Raw genomic sequence first — 19385 nt, 5'->3', positions numbered from 1 at the left:
CGCGGGCCTCTCACTGTTGTGGCTTCTCCCATTGTGGAGCACAGGCTCCGGATGCGCAGGCTCAGTGGCCATGGCTCACGGGCCTAGTCGCTCCGTGACATGTGGGATCTTCCCAGACTGGGGCACGAACCTGTGTCCCCTGCATCGGCAGGCGGACTCTCAACCATTGCGCCACCAGGGAAGCCCTGGCATTGTATTTTATTGTTGATTTTTTCCCTCTTTTACAATGGAGTTTTATTTCTTTTCCAGCTTTGAGATATAATTGACATATAACAGCATGTAAGTTTAAGGTATACAAGGTAATGACTTGAGATAGATAGATATATAGTGATTACTTTTTTCTTTTTATAACAATGACAAATACTAGTCAGCAATAAAAGGAACTATTGATACACACAAATCTGGACAAATCTCCAGAGAATGCTGCTGAGTGAAAAAAGCCAGTCCCAAAAGGTTACACAGTGTGTGATTCCACTTACAAAATATTCTTGAAATGACAAAATGAAAGAAATGGAGAACAGATTAGTGGTTGCCACGGGTTAAGGTGGGGGTTGACAGTGGGAAGTGGACACAGCTGCAGACCAGAAGAGATCTTTGCAGTGCTGGAAATGTCCTGCATCTCGACTGTATTTTGATATTGTACTACTGTGATACTGTATAATGGTTTTACAAGATGTCACCATTGTGGGGAGCTGGGCAAAGGGTGCCTGGGATCTTTCTAATTCTTCTTGCAATAGCATGCATCTCGAAAACAATATCAAAATAAAAATTTAGAGGCAAAAACAATGATAGGCAGTTTTCCCTATCTGAGAAGTTTTCCTCAGAGTTCAAACTTCTCCAATTGGTCCCTAATTGCCTTTTTACAATTGTTCAAATCAGGATCCCAACAAGGTCTCCACACATGCCACTTGGTTGATGGATTTCCTTTGATCTATGGCTCCTTTTTTCCCCCTTGTTATTTGGTGAATGTTCTGAGGCATTTATCCTGTAGTAGCTGAGAAGCTCTGGATTTGGGTAACTGCAATCATGTGTGTTTTTATGTTCCTCCACCCCCTGGTATTTCCTATCCACTGGTCATTAGATCCAGGCTTGATTCAATTCAGCTTTCATGCTTGTTGGAAAGACCATCTCATGGAAGATTATCGAGGTCCTCACTGCACCAGGAGGCTCATATTCTCTCCTTGTGTGGTGTTATGAATGGCCAGTGCTCTCAGGTGTCCAGTCCCATCCATCTATTACCTTTGGCTCCTCCATTGGCTTCTACCTAACATCCAACAGCTTTTGTGAACAGGTCTTTTTGATTAGTGAAAATTCTTCGATAAAGAATCTTCCCTTATCAGTTATTTGTTTACTTGAAATAGAGCTCAAATTTTATTTTCCACTTTCCAAGAAAAACAAAAACCCTGAAAATAAAAAAGAGTTGATGTCCTCGACAGCTTCTAAGGTGGCCTTTAAGTTTTGCTGTTAGTTTTTAATTATGAGGAAATTGGTTTTTCATATTTGATGCCAGTGTTTTAATCCATTGCAATCGTTATCTCTGATGGTCACACTGTCCTATCTTTGGTCAGCGCAAGCCCCTTTGGAATGATTTTGTGTCCTTTAACGTGGCTTCCTTGCTTGCACACTGGTCCAGACCTGGGCTCATTTTCTACTTTTGCCGTTGTAAATCTGAAAGCAGCCATTTCACTAAGGTAACGCTGATCCCTTTTAGTTGAAATGGTAGAGATGGTAACATAGGCACAAAGGATGCTCAGTGCTTCTATGCCTTACCAACAGACAGAGCTAGAAAATTATTTTAAATGGGTAAAAGCATGTGTTCATGATATTTCCAATGCAAATTTAGCCTAACAAGGTTTTGAATTTGATTTCAATTTTATCTTGTCTCTAGTGAAGAGTCTTGATTCCTAATGACAGCAAAAAACATCCCCACAAAACCCTGCTTATTTGATTCATTCTAGATTGAATTCTTCTATCAGTGAGTATTTCATAACTGTTTAAACTTTTTGTGCAGTTATTTTTGTCCTTAGGATACATCCCATTTGGACTTTTCAAACTTCTGATTTGAAAAAACTCTTTATGAGGTTAAGCCACCGACTTGATATAGTTACATGTTTCATTTTGTTTTCAATTTTTTTAAATTGAGCTATAATTGTTCCATAGTCACGCAGAACATTTACACAGTTCAAAGTCAAAAGTAAAATACACATTCAAGGAAATCTAGCCTTCATTCCTTCCTGTTCCCTCCTCTGTCTCTTCTCCCGACAGGTAACCAGGTTTTGTCTTTGGCCTATTCTCTTTTTTGTAGTGTTTAAGATTATATATATGTGTATTGATATATACATTTTTTTAAATGCTCCCTACTTCCTTAGATAAAAGGTAACATATGAGTTTGCCATATCAGCTGCCATAACAAACCACCAGAGGCTGGGTGGCTTAAACAATATTAATTTATCTTCTCACAATTCTGGAGGCAGTAAGTCCAAGATGGAGGTGCTGACAGGGCTGGTCTCCCCTGAGGCCTCTCCTATGCGCATACAGACGGCCACTCTCCTGCGGCCTCTTCTCCCTGTCTGTGCCCCCCGAGGCGTCACCCTTTGTGTCCAAATTTCCTCTTATAAGGACACCAATCAGATTGGATTGGGGCTAGGAACCACCTAAGGGCCTCATTTATTAACCTAATCACCTCTGAAGAGGCCCTATCTCCAAACACAGTCACATTCTGAGATGCTGGGGTGTCGGCTCCAACGTATGCATTCTGAGAACACAATTTATCCCACACCAGGTAGCTTACAACTTGTTTTTTTTCACTTAACAGTAAATACATCCTAGCATCACTGCATAGAGGTTTGGATCGTTTCTCTGCTATTTTCTACATCTACAAAAGACTCATTTTGTGACCACAACAGTTTATTCAACCAGTCTCGTGGACATCTGATGGACATTTGGTTTGTTAATCTTTTGCATTACAGAGTGTTGCAATAACTAACTTTGTGCATATGCCTTTTTGTATTTTTGTCATTAGATCTTTGTGATAGATTCCTAGAAATGGAATTGCTGGGTCAAAGGGTAAATGAAAATATTTAATTTGGCTTGATATTGCCAAATTGCCCTCCACAGAGATTCACACTACCAGAAAATGTACAAGCGTGCCTATCTCTCCCCAGCCTCACCAGCAAAGTATGCTGTCAAACTTCTGGATTTTTGCTAATCAAAAATGGTAAGAAACGGTATCTCAATGCATGTTAGACTCGCAGTTCTCTTATGATGAGCGAGTCTGAACATGTTTTCCATGTTTAAGGGCCCTTTCATTTCAATTTTGTGAACAAAAATCTCTTGGAGATTTTGATACGAATTGCAAAAACTTTTTTCCAAGTTTGTCCTTTGTCTTCTAAATTTTCTTACGGAGCTTTTCCCCCATGCATGCTCCATGCTGTTTGGGTCAAATGGAGCAAAATTTACCAGTCTTTGACCTCACTGTTTCTGGTTTTTGAGTCATATTTTGTAAACTTTTTCCATTTCTAGTTTATAAAGGAATTCATGCTTATGAATTCTACTGCTACTTCCAAGTTAGCAATTTTATTTTCAAAACTTTTCCAGCTTTATTAAGGTATGATTGACAAATAAAAATTGTATTTATTTAGGTTTCATGACTTAAGGTGCACATGATGATTTAATATATGTATACATTATAAAATGATTACCACAGTCAAGTTAATAAATACACCCATCACCTCACATAGTGACTGTTTGTGTGTGTGTGTGTGTGTGTGTGTGTGTGTGTGGTGAGAACACTTAAGATCTACTCTCTCAGCACATTTCAGCCTACGATACAGTACAGATCTCTGCTGCCTCCTTACCATAAACCATGAGGCTATCACTTACTTAAACTAAACCTTCCTGTTGTCTGTGTTAGTTTTGCTTCTTCTCTTGGTTACCTTTGAATTTACATTTCTATTTCTTTTTAAGAACTTAAAAACAGTATATCTTGAACCCCTAATTTGCAAGATGATAATTTTAAAAACAGCCATAGTGCTTACAGGACAGAGCTCTGATTCCTTCTCTTTCCTCTGGCGCCTCCTGTAGATGATTCCTAATACTACAAAATATCCTTTTCCTTACACCCCATTGTTGCTTGAAATCACACTTACTAAAGTTTGCTTCATATTCGCTCCAAAACTCTTGCATTCAGACTTTTCTTTGGAATGGTATAGAATGACCTTTCTTTTTCTCCTGTTTTTTTTTTTTTAATTAATTAATTAATTTGGCTGTGTCGGGTCTTAGCTGCAGCACGTGGGATCTTCATTGCCGCATGCAGGATCTTTAGTTGCGGCATTCAAACTCTTAGTTGCAGCACGTGGGATCTAGTTCCCTGAGCAGGGATCGAACCCGGGCCCCCTGCACTGGGAGCATGGAGTCTTAGCCACTGGACCACCAGGGAAGCCCCTCTTTTTCTTCTCATATGGCACATCTTCCATTTGCTCAATCATAGGTCTTTTTGTTTTTCCCTCCAGAGACCTCCTCCCTGGAGCACCCTTCTCTTGCTCAAATTTGGCCTGATTGCTCTTCTAGGCTGACTGAACAGCTATAATCAGAGATTTCTAGGGCACTCCTCTCCTGTGCTATTAGACCCACTGTGTCCTGGATTCTCAAGCTTATTTCCTCATTTTGCTAGAGTGTATCTCCCTCCAGTAATATTAAAAAACAAAAAAACCAAAACACATCTTTTTTTTTTTTTTTTTCCAAAACACATCTCTTGAGTGTCTTTCACAGTAATTGAATTTGGCTGGATACAGAATATTGGGCTTAAATTAAGTTTCCTTCAAAGCTTTAAATGTCCTGTCGAATTCTCTTTCAGTATTCAGACTGCTGTCAAACTTGATACCACTCCGATCCTTGTTTCCTGGTAGGAAAAGTCCATTGTTCTCATTATCCTTATTGTTCAGTTTCACACTGACATGTCGAAGTTGTGGTCTTTTCTCTTGGTCCTAGGAATTCAGTAGGACCTTTTAACTTGAAGACTCTTTCTTCAGCTCTGGGAAACCCTCCCTTTTATTCTGATAACTTCCTTCCATTCCATTTTCTCATTCTGAGACTCCAACGAAGTCTCCTAGATTGGTCTTCCATGTCTGTTCTTACTAGTCTGTTGTTCTCTTGTCCTCCCTTAACTTTCCTTAACTTTATTCTCTAGTCCAACTACCGAGTTTTATATATTTTTACAAACCTTTTTTTCTCTGCTCTTTTTTCATAGCATCCCCCGCTTCTTAGTTTTCTGCAGATAATATTTTCTGAAATCTGAGTATATCAGAATATTTACTTTCATGAAGTTTCTTTCCATTTTCTGAATAACCTTTCTCTCTGGGGGTCAGTTTTTCAAACTTACTATTGGTCTTTGATGCTCTTGGTTGTACTCAGTTATCTGACTCTTACTTAAGAAGATACTGGCTAAACTGGTAATGGGTTTCCTCTGCTTTCCAGCTCAGCCTCTTTCTTGCATGGGAATTCTACCAGGAACTCTGTGCAACGCAGGGCAGGGCAGATGGAGAGGGTCAACCGCAGGCTTTGCTTTAGGGAAACGAGCAGGCTGTCCAGACTGTGGGACCTTCCAAATGCCAGAATGAGAACATTCAGGTGACAACCCCTGTTCTGAGCTTCAGGATGGGAGAGGGAGTGCGGGGCAAACCGGCGCAAATTGTTTCACATACAGGACTTCAATTAATCCGTTTCCACTACCACTTCTCACTCTCAGCACCACTGGACCTGCCAATACTGGGCCCAGAGTTCCTCGGGATTCCCATAAGCAGGCTGGCTCTCCCACGCTCCCAGCACATTCTGGGCTGTAAACCTTTCCCCCTCTTTTATCTGTCAACCCGCTCCCATCTGCTTGTCTTCCAGAAATTCACTGAAGGCTGTTGTCGGTTGCTGAATACCCCTCCTCACCCCCTTCCTCTTCTCATCGCTATTCTAAGCCTATTCCTTCTATTACATCAATTATTTTGGCTCAGTGGGGTCCTGGCAAGGGTTGGGGCAAAACTTAATGGTCAACCCTACTTGAACTTTCTGACTATTAGTTTCATGTGAAGAAGTAGGTGGACCTTCTTCGCAACAGTGTTTTGTAGAGAGCAGGAAGGAACCCAGTCTCTAATGCCATGATCTAAGACGTATGCATATTTTCAACTGATGTGTATTTTTTTTCAGCAAGAGGATCTTTCAGAGGAGTGTGTGACCTAAAGAAGAAACTGAACCAGGACAACATCCGGTTTCTTCCGGCTCTGCCGACTTGGGGATGTTTGTGCAGTGTTTAAACCAAGTGAGGCAACACTTTTTGGTTCATGAATCAGGAGGGAAATTTGCTGTTTTGGGTGGATGTGTGCTGGGGTGAAATGGGTAAGTTTGGTTTTGGAAATGTTGAGTTTTGAGATGTCTGCAGGGTGGTCTAAGAAAAGATGCCTAGTAGGTAGTTGAACCTATGTTAACAGATGGGAAAGATTTGGGAGTTGTCAACCGTGCTGCATATGAAACCACCCAGAAAATAAAGCCATTTCGAAAGACAAAGAGTAGAACTCTGGGTAACATAAACATTTAGGAATGGGCAGAAGAAAACAAATCTTTAACCACAAAGGAGACCACAAAGGACAATTCTCAGTTATGTCAAATGCTGTGAACAAGACCTCTAAGGATGCACTGGATTTTAGTCACTAGGTTATTAAATGCCTTGGAAAAATAATGAAAGTGAAGTGGCAAACTGGTGGCAAAAGAGGCCTGACTTCTAATAGAATCTGAAACAGTGACTCTGTAGCAACCTCTGTGGGTCTCTCCAGCAACAGTGTGGGATGGGAAAGGGGATAATGGTGCATTAATCCAGGGTGGGAGCAGAATGAAAGGGATGAAGACCCAAGATAATGGACAAGAGTGTTGAAAACAGCTGAAGACAGCTTAGGATGAATAAGGAAACACAGGAAGTTAAAGGATCTCTGAAAGCTGAAGAGTTAATACTAGAAGAGGCATGAGTAAGATGGCATGAGAACACTGGATGGATAGGAGGCTGGGGTCGGAGAGTGGAGTGACATATAAATGTGTATTATTAAAACTGGGAAGGTCTTGGATACCAACAAGCTGTAGGGTGTGGCAGGGGACGGTCCAGCTCAGTGAAGCGGAGGGCAACACCAGGACCTGGGTCAAGGTGCTAGATCTGCTATCCACAAAGAGGCGGTGACATCATTGAGCCGGCACAGGCCTCTGAGTGTGGAGGAAGACAGAGCTAGTTTCTAAATTCTTCCTGCAATACGGGGAGAACATCCAACCAGCCACTGGCAGTAGCAAAGTCAAACAAGAGGCAGATGGCACATGCATCCCTAAGAAATCAGAGGATTCCCCAAAGAGGGTGAGGTTAGATTAGATCAGATTCGAAGATAAGAATCAATTCCACATTTGAGTGCCCATGATTCCCTGCGCTGGGTGTATGTAACCCAATGAAGAAAATGCAAAAATGGCCCTCGGGTAACTCATAATTGAGTATATAATCTCTTATGGCCCTTTCGATTCTATGATAAGATGATTTCAATACTCTTGGTCCAAGGCCAACTAGGAAAAATTTTGTTTCTGGGTTTTCCTAACCATACAACAAAGAAATGCACCACTTCTACTCTTTATTACATCTTTAAACACACACTCACCTGATTCTTTCTAGGAAGTGCTCTGTCTGCGCGATTGCTTTCTTGAGACTTCCTCCTATTAATTTTCTTTTCTTTATAAGGCTGAGCTTCTGTATTAAATAAGTTGCAAACACTCTCTTCTGAAAAACTGATCAACTGCTATAAAGAAAATTAAAAGCAGGGCTACCATAAAACAGTCAGTTACATTTTCATGAGTGTCTCTCACATTTCTTTTCCCTTCCCTGCGGATTCTACCATTTTACATCCCATTTCCGCTTAATTCACAAATTCCATTAGAAGTATTTTAACCAAGTCACATTCAAAAGAGGGAAATAGTAATTACTGATTTCTGATCAAACTTTGACCCAGAAGCATATGCACTCTGTCCTACTATTTTATGGAAGAGAAAAAAACAACTTAAGAATCGTTGTTTTAGGTGCAAACTATTATATATAGGATGGATAAACAACAAGGTCCTACTGTATAGCACAGGCAACTATATTCAATATCCGGAGATCAACCATAATGGAAAAGAATATGAAAAAAATATACATGTGTATAACTGAATCACTTTGCTGCACACTGTAAATCAACTATAGTTCAATAAAATTTTTGAAAATAAAAAATAAAAAAGAGGGTTCCCTGGCGGCGCAGTGGTTGGGAGTCCGCCTGCCAATGCAGGGGACACGGGTTCGTGCCCCCGTCCGGGGGGATCCCACGTGCCACGGAGCGGCTGGGCCCGTGGGCCATGGCCGCTGAGCCTGCGCGTCCGGAGCCTGTGCTCCGCAACGGGAGAGGCCGCAGCAGTGAGAGGCCCGCGTACCGCAAAAAAAAAATAAAAATAAAAATAAATAAAATAAAAAAGAAACACTGTCTTATTCATTCATCAAATATTTATTGAACATCTACAATGTAGCACCTAACTACTGATGGGTTATAGGGGGAAAAATCATGAACCGTCAGATTATCTAAGTTTGACTTCTGGGTTTACCATCAACAGTATCAGTGAAAAAAATATCAGTATTCTATATGTTTATGCACTGTGATGCTACAGATAAAAATCCAAGTTCATCTAATTTAATAAAATCGCAAAAGACATGCATTCGATGGGAGTTATTCTCACACTGAAAACAACTGAAGGTAGTTTTTGAAAAAGTTATATTTATGGCACTTTCTGACTGTTAACACATGTGACTCTGGAGAACAAATGTATGGACACCAAGGTGGGGGAAAGCCGGTGGGTGGTGGTGGAGGGGGTTGGGATGAATTGGGAGATTGGGATTGACATATATACACTAATATGTATAAAATAGATAACTAATAAGAACCTGCTGTATAAAAAAAGTAAAATTAAATTTAAAAATTAAAAAAAAAAACATGCGACTCTTCTCCACTTTGCACTTCGATATAACTCATAAAACCACACAGATCCCAAATAAACTTTCTAAACAGACTACCTTCCACATGAAGCACCTCGTTTATTGTATTTTTCTTCTAACAGAATTAATTAAAATCAAATCAGGGAAACAGCATTATCCTGGCTTACATGATAGGTAGGATATGATATTAGTTCTCAACACATTGATTAAACCAAGATTTAACTGATAAATCATTTGATCATGAAAACAGAGAAAAATCTAGTGCAAGATTTAAAAACAGATACATTGTGCCAAATACAAACACTTACACTTCTTCTGTTAGAGGTCCGCGTTGCTCTACCAACTTTACAGGAGGCTATTTTCTCGTGGTTATTTGAAGAGGCAAAGGTATCAGTGCCTGATGAGCAAGACACAGCAAAATTAGGGTAGCTAACAAAAAGCTGTAAGATCCATCATCTATTGGACACACTGGATGCTCTTTTGGATACCAATTTTGCTTTTAGTATCCTACCATATCTGAACATATTACCAGGAGAAATAAATTTTGAGATTTCAAAAACATTTTTAAAAACATGAAAATACTTTAATTTCACAAAGTTCAAAAAATTTTAATTTGGTCACTTTGAACGGTATAAATAAAAGGTAGTATAACCTGTCAAAGAGCATAAGCTTTGGAAGATGACAGGCTATACTTCCAATTTAGCTCTAACTTAACACTCCATGTCTTGGATTCTGTGCTAATGAGCTTGGTTTGTGTCCTAGAGCCAACAAGATGTGTTGGTGATCCATTAAAGGATTTCGACCAGGGGAGAGACGTGAGTAATGGTTCCATTGCAAGTGCTTTGCCTGTGACATTTGCTGGCCAAGTCCTGGTTTGTCAGGAAAGCACAGAGAGATCTTTGTTGCCTTGTCATGATCATAAAAAAAAACTAGAGACCTCAGAAAGTACATATGCACAAAATGCCATGTTGATGTTGATGAACAATTTTGTGTAATCAAAAATGACCCTTAGGATCCATATCATTTCAATTGTGCAACCTGAAAAGGAGCCTACTGTCAATCCTTAAGTGTTGAGAGGGCAACTCCACTACTTGCAGTGACTTGAAAAATGTGGCTACCCATCAGAGGAAGTTAAATGTGGGTGATTATAAAGTATGGACTTGGAATGGAAGGGGACAGGTAAGAGACTTCTTGTAAGCTTTTCTACACGATTTGAGTTTTTGAAAAATCAAGTACGATCATAATAAAAATAAAAATTTTAAAATAAGGTGATTTTCATATATACACATGTTTAAAATGACATTTATGATTTTTAGATAAGCCAAAGTTACTACCTGAAAGAGTCTCAGAGATTGAAGACTTACTAAGAGGACTGAGACCTGCAAATGATACCTGAAGAGGTTCTATGTTTTCCTAAACAAAGAAAAAAGTAGAAATTAGATATCTTTAAATCCAGTGGACACAGAAATAATGTGCCCATAAGAAAATAATACGTATTTATTTTTGTAGGAGGAACTGTAATAAGCATAAAGATGGGAAATAAAAGATTAACCAGAAAAAGTCAGAGCAAAACCAAGATACTGGATATAAAAATAAATGTTTTATAATATTTACCAATCATATTTAAGGAAACCATGCTTACTAACTACAACCCACCAAAAAAACAATTAAAAATATAATAATAATTTTTAAAAAGTGAAAGTAGTCATGATGATCCACTAATAAGTTACTTTTTGGTTTATTTAAAATCCCATATCCTAACCCCAGTAAAGTAAGAAAATTCATTAATAAACACAACCAAACATTACAGTATTATTCAGGAGACCTTAAGGGTAAATATAAATGCAGATGTCAAATCTTTTCTTTCCCACAGCCAGTATAATGGTAGCTGTTAATTTTTCATAGATAAGATCTGTCAGGTTGAAAAAATTATTTTTTCTCACCAATTTGCTCAGAGTTTTTAATCTGAAATGAATGCTGGATTTTGTCAAATGCTTTTTCTCCATCTGCTGAGATGACCATAGAGTTTTTCTGTTTTACTCTGTCAATATGGTGAACTCTGCAGATTGGCTTTCAAATAAACCAACCTTGCATTTTGGGGGTAAAATCTCACTTGGTCATAATGTATTTATTCTCTTTTTCGTTAGTATGTTAGTATGTTTGTGAGGATACTGGACTGTAGTTTTCTTCTCTCATAATGTCTGATTATGGTATCAGGCTACTGCTGACAGTGATGAATTGGGAAGCATTCCCAACTCAATTTGTTTGGAAGAATGTATGCAGAATTAGTATTGTATCTTCCTTAAATGTTTGGTAGAATTCATTAGTAAAATCATCTGCACATGCAGTTTTCTTTGTGAGAAGGTTTAAACTACAATTTAAATTTCCTTAGTTGATATAGAGCTAACGAGACCACCTATTTCTTCTTGAGTGAGATTGATAGCTTGTGTCTTTCAAGGAACGTAGCTTAAGTTGTTGAATTTATTGGCATAAAATAAAGTTGTTCATAATATTCTTTTATGATCCTTTTAGTATTATTAAGATATGTAATTATGTCACCTCCCTTATTCCTTATATTGCTAATGAGTATCCTCTCCTTTTGTCCTGAACAGTCTGATTAGAAGTTTACTATTATTTTCTGCAGCAAAACCTTCTGATTTCAATGATTTGTCTCTATTGTTTTTCTGTTTTCTATTTCATTGATTTCTACACTTATCTTTATTACTTCCTTTCCTCTTCTTAGTTTGGTTTCAATTTGCTTTTCTTTTTCTAGTTTCTTAAAGTGGAAGCTGAGATCATTAATTGGAGACCTCTATTATTTTCAAATACAGGCTTTAATTTTTAGAAATTTTCCTCTAAGCACTGCTTTACCTGCATCCCACGCATCTTTTGTTACTTTATAGTGGCTTAGGATCTACAGCACACATCTTTTAACTTATTCCACTTTGTTTATAGCCTAAGAACCCCTCCCAACCTTTATGCCATGTTAATTTGGTTGTATATTTTACTTACCTAGGTTATAAACCAAACAAATATTGTTGTTACTCTTGCTTTGAATAATTATCCTTTATGGAGGCTAATTAAAAAGAAGTCTGTTACATTTGCCCACATACTTAGCATTTTCAGTGCTCTTCATTCCACTGTGTAGACGCAGATTTTCCTGCAGAACTATTTTTCTTTTGACTAAAGGACTTCCTTTTCAACACTTCTTCTAATGCTAACCTGTTATGGTAATGAATTATTTCAACTTTCGTTATGTCTGAAAAAGCCTTTATTTCCACCTTTTCTTTTGAAAGATGGTCTCACTAGATAGAGAATTCTAGTTTGACAGGTTATTTTTGGTTTTTTGCTCCAAGTAGTTAAATACATCTTTAAAAGATGTTGCTGCACTGCCTTCTGGCTCGCTCACATAGTTTCCAACCAGAAATCTGCTGCCTCTCTCATATTTGTTCTTCTTATGTCACATGTCTTTTTCTCTCTGGCTCCTTTTAGGCCATTCATTGTTGATTTTAAGCTTTGTGTGTTTTTCTTTATGTTTCTTGTGCTGGGAATATGTTGAACTTTAGGATCAGTGGGTTAATAATTCTATCAAATTTGGACATTTTTCAGCCATTATTTTGCAAATATTTTTTTCCTGTTCCTTCCAATCTCTCCTCTCCTTTGGGAACCCTAATTACAAGCACTTTATACCACCTGAAGTTGTCCCAGATCACGAATTGTCTGCTCATTCTTGTTCAGTCTTTTTCCTGTGTGTCACTGAGAATAATTTCTATTGCTACATCTTCGAATTCACTAATCTTTTCTCTTGCAGTCTCTAATATGCTATTAATCTCATCCAACACATTTTTATTCCTGGAGATTATAACATACAGAGTTTGATTTGGGTCTTTTCTTTATCTTCCATGTTCTTAAGAAGCTCAGTCCTTTCTCACATTCTTGAACATATACGAAATATAGTTAAAGTAACTCGTTCAATGTCTCTCTAGAAATTCTATCATATGTGCCATTTCTGGGTCTATTTCTATTGACTGATTTTTCTCTTCATTATGGGGCATCTTTTCCTACACAAGTATTAATTTTTAATTGAATGCCAGACATTTTGCGTTTAACATTATTTGTTGCTAGATTGTTTTGTTTTGGTTTGGTGGGAAGGATAAAACCATTTTATTGAGGGCCCTCAGGGGAGGGTTGAAGGGCTGGGAGGACAATGAGATCTGATGCCTTGGCCTCCCTGGGATCTCCCCACCTTCACAGCTGCCAAAAGCAGTTTTGATATTCTTGAGGTTCATTATGCAACGCAGTTACATGGGTATAAGTTAGATCCTTTCAAGGCTTGCTTTTAGGCTTTGCCAGGCTTTTAGTTTAACTCTGCTCCACTAATGAAGCAATACTCTTCTGAGTACCTGACACCCTCTGAATTACAAGGTTTTTCTACATGAGTTGGTGGGAATACAATTCCTGCCCTGTGTGAGCTCTAGGCATTTCCCTCTGCTCCATTTGGGAAGTTCCTCCCTGGCCTGGGGCAGTTTACTCACAAGGATGTGTTGACCAGCACTCAGCTAGAGACTTGACGAAACCCTTTGCAGATCTCCAGAGTTCTCTCTCTCTGCAGGTCTCTTCTCTCTGGTATTTTACCCCTGTGAACTCCAGCCTCCTTCACTTTTCCAGACCCCAAATCCATCTTCTCAACTCATGGAGACTGCCAGGCTCCACCAAGGTATCCCCTCCCTGTGCTGCAGCCTGGAAATTCAGCCCAGGCAGTAAGTTGGGGCTCTCGTAAGGCTTACCTCATTTGTTACCCCCCTCAGAGATTACTGTCTGTACTTCCAGACAGTCAATGCCGGTGAACCACTGTTTCGTATCTTTTTCTCTGGATTTTTAGTTGTTTCTCATTTAATGTAAATTAGGTCCCTCTTATTCCATCTTGGCCAAAAGCAGAATATTCTTATTTCAAAGTATAACAGCAAGAGAGAGATTGAATGATGGCCCCAATATAAAAATGGGTAAGTAAAACTAATAGGCAGTTCTCAAGAAATTCAAATAGCCTATAAACATGTGAAAATGCTCAAACCTCACTAACAAACAATATTTTCCAGTCATCTTTTTCTCCTATTAAGCTATTTTCTAAAAAAGTACCATTAAAACCCAGGGTTTACAAAGGTATAATAAATTAAATCATTTATAGTGCTGTGAGTTCAAATTAGTACATACTTTCTGAATAATTTAGCAGTATGTATCAAAAAGTTCAATAAATGTTCATATTCCTTAATCCAGTAATCCTACCTGCAGAAATTCATCTTAGGAGGAAGAACAATTTATACTTATAATATATCAATTCTAAGATTGCTGCTCTTTCAACATTTTAACACCTCTGAAATCTGAGTACATGGTGTGTATCACAGTTTAACTTTCAGCATTTTTTCTTAGTGATAGATAAAACAATGGCACATCTTACAATCAATAGCAGTTAGGTTTCAGAAAATACGCTATGTACAAGGAGTCATGGAAGTATTGTTTTTAATAGGAGAAAACTGGTAATCACCTAGCTAGAAAATGCATTAATTTGTACCATGACACATTGTTCAGTCCATCTCATGATATCAAAGCACAATTATTGCTCATGCAAAATAGGTGAGGTCTGATGAAAATGTAAACAAGATTGTTCCACACTTTTCACACTTACAAGATTCTCTCCCTTGTCATCAAAATTTGGTTGAAGTAACCCCTCAGGAGCTGGGGACTGTTCAAGTAGCAGGGGACTGAGGGTACTTAAATCCTTTTTACGAACCGGTGTTTCTCCTTTACGCAACGGAGTGTTTGCTGGCAAAGATTCATCAAACACTTCAGGGCTTAGGTCCTCTCCGAAAGTAACTCTCTTCCTCTTCCTCACATTTAGAGAGTCTGGTACTGTACAATTTTCTTGACCTTCTATTAGATAATAAATGGGAATATATTTAAAAACTAGACTACATTTCTTATCTAAAAGACATATCCTAGCATCTTTTCACATGATTGCATCTGGCTATTTGTATAACACAAAACATAGTTTGTACAGAAAAAAAGTTTAAAGTGGAAAAGATAAGCAATATTTCTAATTAAAATATGGTCATGGATTTTAAAGTAAATTCTGCATGCCTGTCTTAAAAGATTACAAAATTGAACATCAATTTCCTTACAAGTTTCACATTAAGCAAAAAGGGATAGAGGACATGGGTGGAACCAATTCTGAAACTTCAACAGAGGGTCCACCCCTCCCAACTCTTCTTCATTCCCATGTAATTTCAGAAGCATCAGGCATTAGTAGATCATTGAAAATACTACATACTACCTCAGGTTTTTTTCATAACAAGCAAATGATACCTTCAGGCTTCAAAATAAATCTGAATTTCTTACCTGCTTTTCGTTCTTTGCAACAGTTTGCAAGATTTAAGATTAAGCTTGGATGAGTCCCACCATCACAAAGGTTGTCATGGTGTTCCTAAATAAAATAAACACTGATGAATAATTTTACATATATAAATACATACACACAGACATTAAGAACGACAACTTCGAATTTCTTTCCTGCCAAGGGTAGATACTACATAGTACTGCAGATTACCTTTACTTTCATAGTTGATCTGACTTAAAATGTCATGATATTAGCCACAACGAAAAACTGGGTTCCTTAGCTATCATAATACTTTAGTAAATAGTTTTAGGCCAAAATTAAAGAACAGAAATCCACAATGTGGGCTAAATTCATTCCCTCATTCTTGACCTGGCAAGTGACTTGAAGGAAAATGTGAATGGCCAGAATTACAGTGTACTCTGGATGGTGTCAAACGAGATAGACTATATAAATGGTCTAAAGTATAAGAATTCCACTACAACAAGAAAAAAACAAATATGTACATGGCATAATAGGGTGTTTTGTCTTTTAGACATGGGAACCACACCTTTTATAAGTGTATAAATCTCCAGTCTACCATACTATATTCCTGAGTCAGAACAAGCAAAGAAAGTAGCATTTGTCCTTCTGTGCTTCTCCAGAAGAAGATTATAGAGTAAGCAAGTTGGTGAGGAAAGGACAATGTGAATCCTGAAGAACAGGAGGGGCAAGCCCAAACACAGGGCCACTGGAGCAAAGTGGGCGAAAGACAGGGCTGTGGGTGGCTGAGAGGCACCTCCAAATCACCATCTGTTTGTCCCGTCTCATCCTAAGCCCTGACCAGCCCTTGTTCTCTAGAGCTGGTCATTTTCTCCAGCACACCCATCCCAAGAGCAGCCCCTTCTCTAAGAAACAGTCCTGCCCTAAACAAACCTCCTTCATCAAGCATCTCCTGAGACTCAGCTTCATTTTCCCAACCAGGAAAATGCTCACATCAGTATTTGTGAAATAAGTGAACTTATACAACAAAGTTCATGTTAACGTTTAGATTTACTTTTCATTATTACCATGAAAGTTATCCAACAACTCAAACAGAAAACACTTGCAAGCTTTGGGCAGCTTAGCAAGAAGACCATTAGTTGTGAAAGTCTTCATATGATTTTAGTGGCAAGACTTGATGTTTCTGCTACATTAACACTGTTAATTGATAAGAGTTACACAGATCATTAAGATGCTAAGTCTCTTCTTTGAGGAGAAGATAAAACAAATAAAAGATAAAAATGAGCAGTGCTGTATAGAAACCCAAATCAAGCTCTTTAACCAGAAAAATTGTTAAAACATTTAAAAATAACAACTGACCATATATCCATGTAGACAGAAGGTAGTCTAGTTCACTTTGGCTTTAAAGACAGATTTATAGGTATAGCTGTATGGTCAAGAACAACAACAAAATGTGTAATTCTCATTTGCCAGGCACTGGTGCTAACTGCACATTATTATCCTACTTTATGCTCAAACTACCCTGTAAGGAAGTTACTAATATTGTCCTTTTATAGATAAGGAAACCAGGGTACAAAAAGGTTAACTAATCTACCTAGTTCTTAAACTTCAGCGTCAGCGAATGAAACCGGGCACTGTGACCCCAGAGCCGTCCTCTCAACCTCTCAGAGTGTTTACAGCCTGTCATGGATGTTTAACGTCAGATTCGTCTGGGTTCATTAAACAACTTCAAGCCCGAGTTGATGTAAAATGGGGCTAATACCTTTCTTGGATACTGCTGCTGCACGTACATCATATATTCCAGAACCTTCACTGGAAGTACTCAATAAATGCCAGCTAGTTCCCATCAACCTACTCTCTTCTCATACTAGCTCAACTTAAAGATGCTCGCCTGTAAGAGGTATCTTGAAAAGCAGATATTTTTGGTGGAAATAATTAACAAACTCACACATTAATAACTTACGAAACTCTTATAAAATATGGTCTACCTATATTAAATTCAACATACTATATTCCAAACTGAGTTTAAAAAAAAAAAAGACATTTCCTGTTAGGCCAGTATTACATAACATTTCAGAGGTATTTCTTTGAACCAAAATGAATTTTTATTCAACTTGCTTTAGGAAATGTAGCTCTACACTGACCTGCAGGCTGTCTAGACACAGCTTTGCAGAAGGTTTCTTCAGCACAGAACGAAGTACAAAGGTCTCAGAGGATGGAATGTCCCTCTGGCACAGTGGAGTAACCAGTGACCTGGCTTCAGGAGCCACGTCTGTACTCACTTCTGTAAATTTGTCAACTGAAACCGCATCGCTGGATCTTTTGCCCTCTACAGAGTCAGCGACCTGGATTCCTTCAACACAGAGGTGTAAACATGAGAGATGGCAGACACCTGAGTCAGTCTGTTCTACAACAAAAGTAGTAAGTATTTACAAAAGGAATAACAACCTTTTCAGAAATTCAACCCTAAGATATCCTGCTTGAGGAGTGGCATCTGGGATTTCACTTGGAGACATAAAACAAAGAGAAGCGGCACTGGCCACAACTTTTATTTCAAATCTGACCACTGAGGGCAACAGTGAGTAAGGTGTCTTGGCTCCACGGAAATCTAAGAAGGCCCCCACGGCTCAACTATTAACTGTTAATCTGCTTCCACTCACGACACCTACGGTCTGCACCATGAAACTAACTTGAGCCAGACAATGAATCATGACTGATTTTATTGGTGGAGTCAGAGGCATTTTCAGCATGCAAGGGTACTGGGAGGGAAAGGACAGAATGCTGAGGAGAACGACTATCAAATAAAAAAATGAACATGTTGTATGTGCCCCCAAGCAAGGCAAGGCTCCCCCCTGCAAATGCTCACAAGAGAGCATTGCCTGATGATTGACATTTAACAAATATATACTGGGCGCTTAAGGTGTGACAGGCACTTTGCGAGAGATATAAACACCACAGATAAAGCCCCCATGGCCTCAGAGGACAAATAGACAACATAAAATATAGTAACTGGGGGGCACAGAGGGAAGGAGGTAGCTGTGCCTGTGTAAAAGGGTAGCATGAGGGACCGTGTGATGGGACTGCGATATATCTTGACTGTAGTGTGGTTATGTGAGCCTACACCTGTGATAAAATCATGGAACCAAATATACACACAAACGTGTGCATGCAACACTGGTGAAATCTGACCAAAAAGGTCAGTGGATTGTATCAGTGTTGATTTCCTGCTCACGCACCGTATTACAGTTATGCAAGATGCTACCACTGGGGAGACTGGGGGAAGGGTGGACAGGCTTTCTTCCTATGGATTCATTCTTACACCTGCATGTGAATCTACAGGCATCTTAATATAAAAATTAAAGAAATGTATATATAATAACAAGCAGTAACCTATGCCGTTAAGGAGAATAATGCAGAGATAGGGTTAGGGTATGGGAGGGTGGGGGCGAGTTCAAGGACAGCCTGCTGAGCAGGTACCTGAACACAGTGAGGAAGCGAGCCGCACGTGTGTCTAGGGAAGATTATACATACGCTCAAAGCCAAGTGCAAAGACCAGTGACAGGAGTGCCCCTGGCGTATAAGAGGTGGGGCAAGGCCAGAGTGATTGGAACAGAGCCGGCAAGAAGACAGCTAAGCCACAAGCTCAGAGTCAAGGCTAAGGACCAGGTCAGGTGCGGCCTAGTAGGAAGTGGATGGACTGGATTCTATCCTAAGTATGCTGGGAGGCCAGTGAGAGATTCTGAGGGGAGTGACATAGTGTGACTTGCATTTTATTTATTCTTTTGTTGTTGTTTCTGTTTGAAGGGTAACAGGTTTTTTTTATCGCCGGCAGTATTTAGAGGGGTTATTTTTCTTCCCTCCAGTTTTATTGATACAAGGTGTGGAGCATAATGATCTGACTGACACGCACCACGAAGTGATGGCCACAGTCAATCTAGTGAACATCCACCACCTCATACAGATACAACGTGAAATAGAAAAAAA

General features: G+C 38.9%; 1 protein-coding gene across 1 annotated transcript in view; it reads right to left on the bottom strand.

Annotated features, from left to right (window-relative positions):
• Positions 1-19385, bottom strand: part of CDCA2 (cell division cycle associated 2) — a 50072-nt gene that overhangs the window by 7977 nt on the left and 22710 nt on the right. Inside the window, exons 8-13 of the mRNA XM_024767739.1 lie at positions 17546-17754; positions 15425-15509; positions 14715-14959; positions 10366-10444; positions 9340-9428; positions 7674-7811 (exon numbers count right to left, since the gene is read on the bottom strand). Coding sequence (XP_024623507.1) covers positions 7674-7811; positions 9340-9428; positions 10366-10444; positions 14715-14959; positions 15425-15509; positions 17546-17754 — 845 coding nt within the window. The remainder of the gene's footprint in view (positions 1-7673; positions 7812-9339; positions 9429-10365; positions 10445-14714; positions 14960-15424; positions 15510-17545; positions 17755-19385) is intronic.

The sequence above is a fragment of the Neophocaena asiaeorientalis genome, unplaced genomic scaffold (assembly GCF_003031525.2).
Source record: "Neophocaena asiaeorientalis asiaeorientalis breed wild unplaced genomic scaffold, Neophocaena_asiaeorientalis_V1.1 scaffold523, whole genome shotgun sequence".
NCBI lineage: Eukaryota > Metazoa > Chordata > Mammalia > Artiodactyla > Phocoenidae > Neophocaena > Neophocaena asiaeorientalis.
The sequence above is the reverse complement of the archived record's forward strand: the minus strand, read 5'-3'. Positions and strand labels throughout refer to the sequence as shown.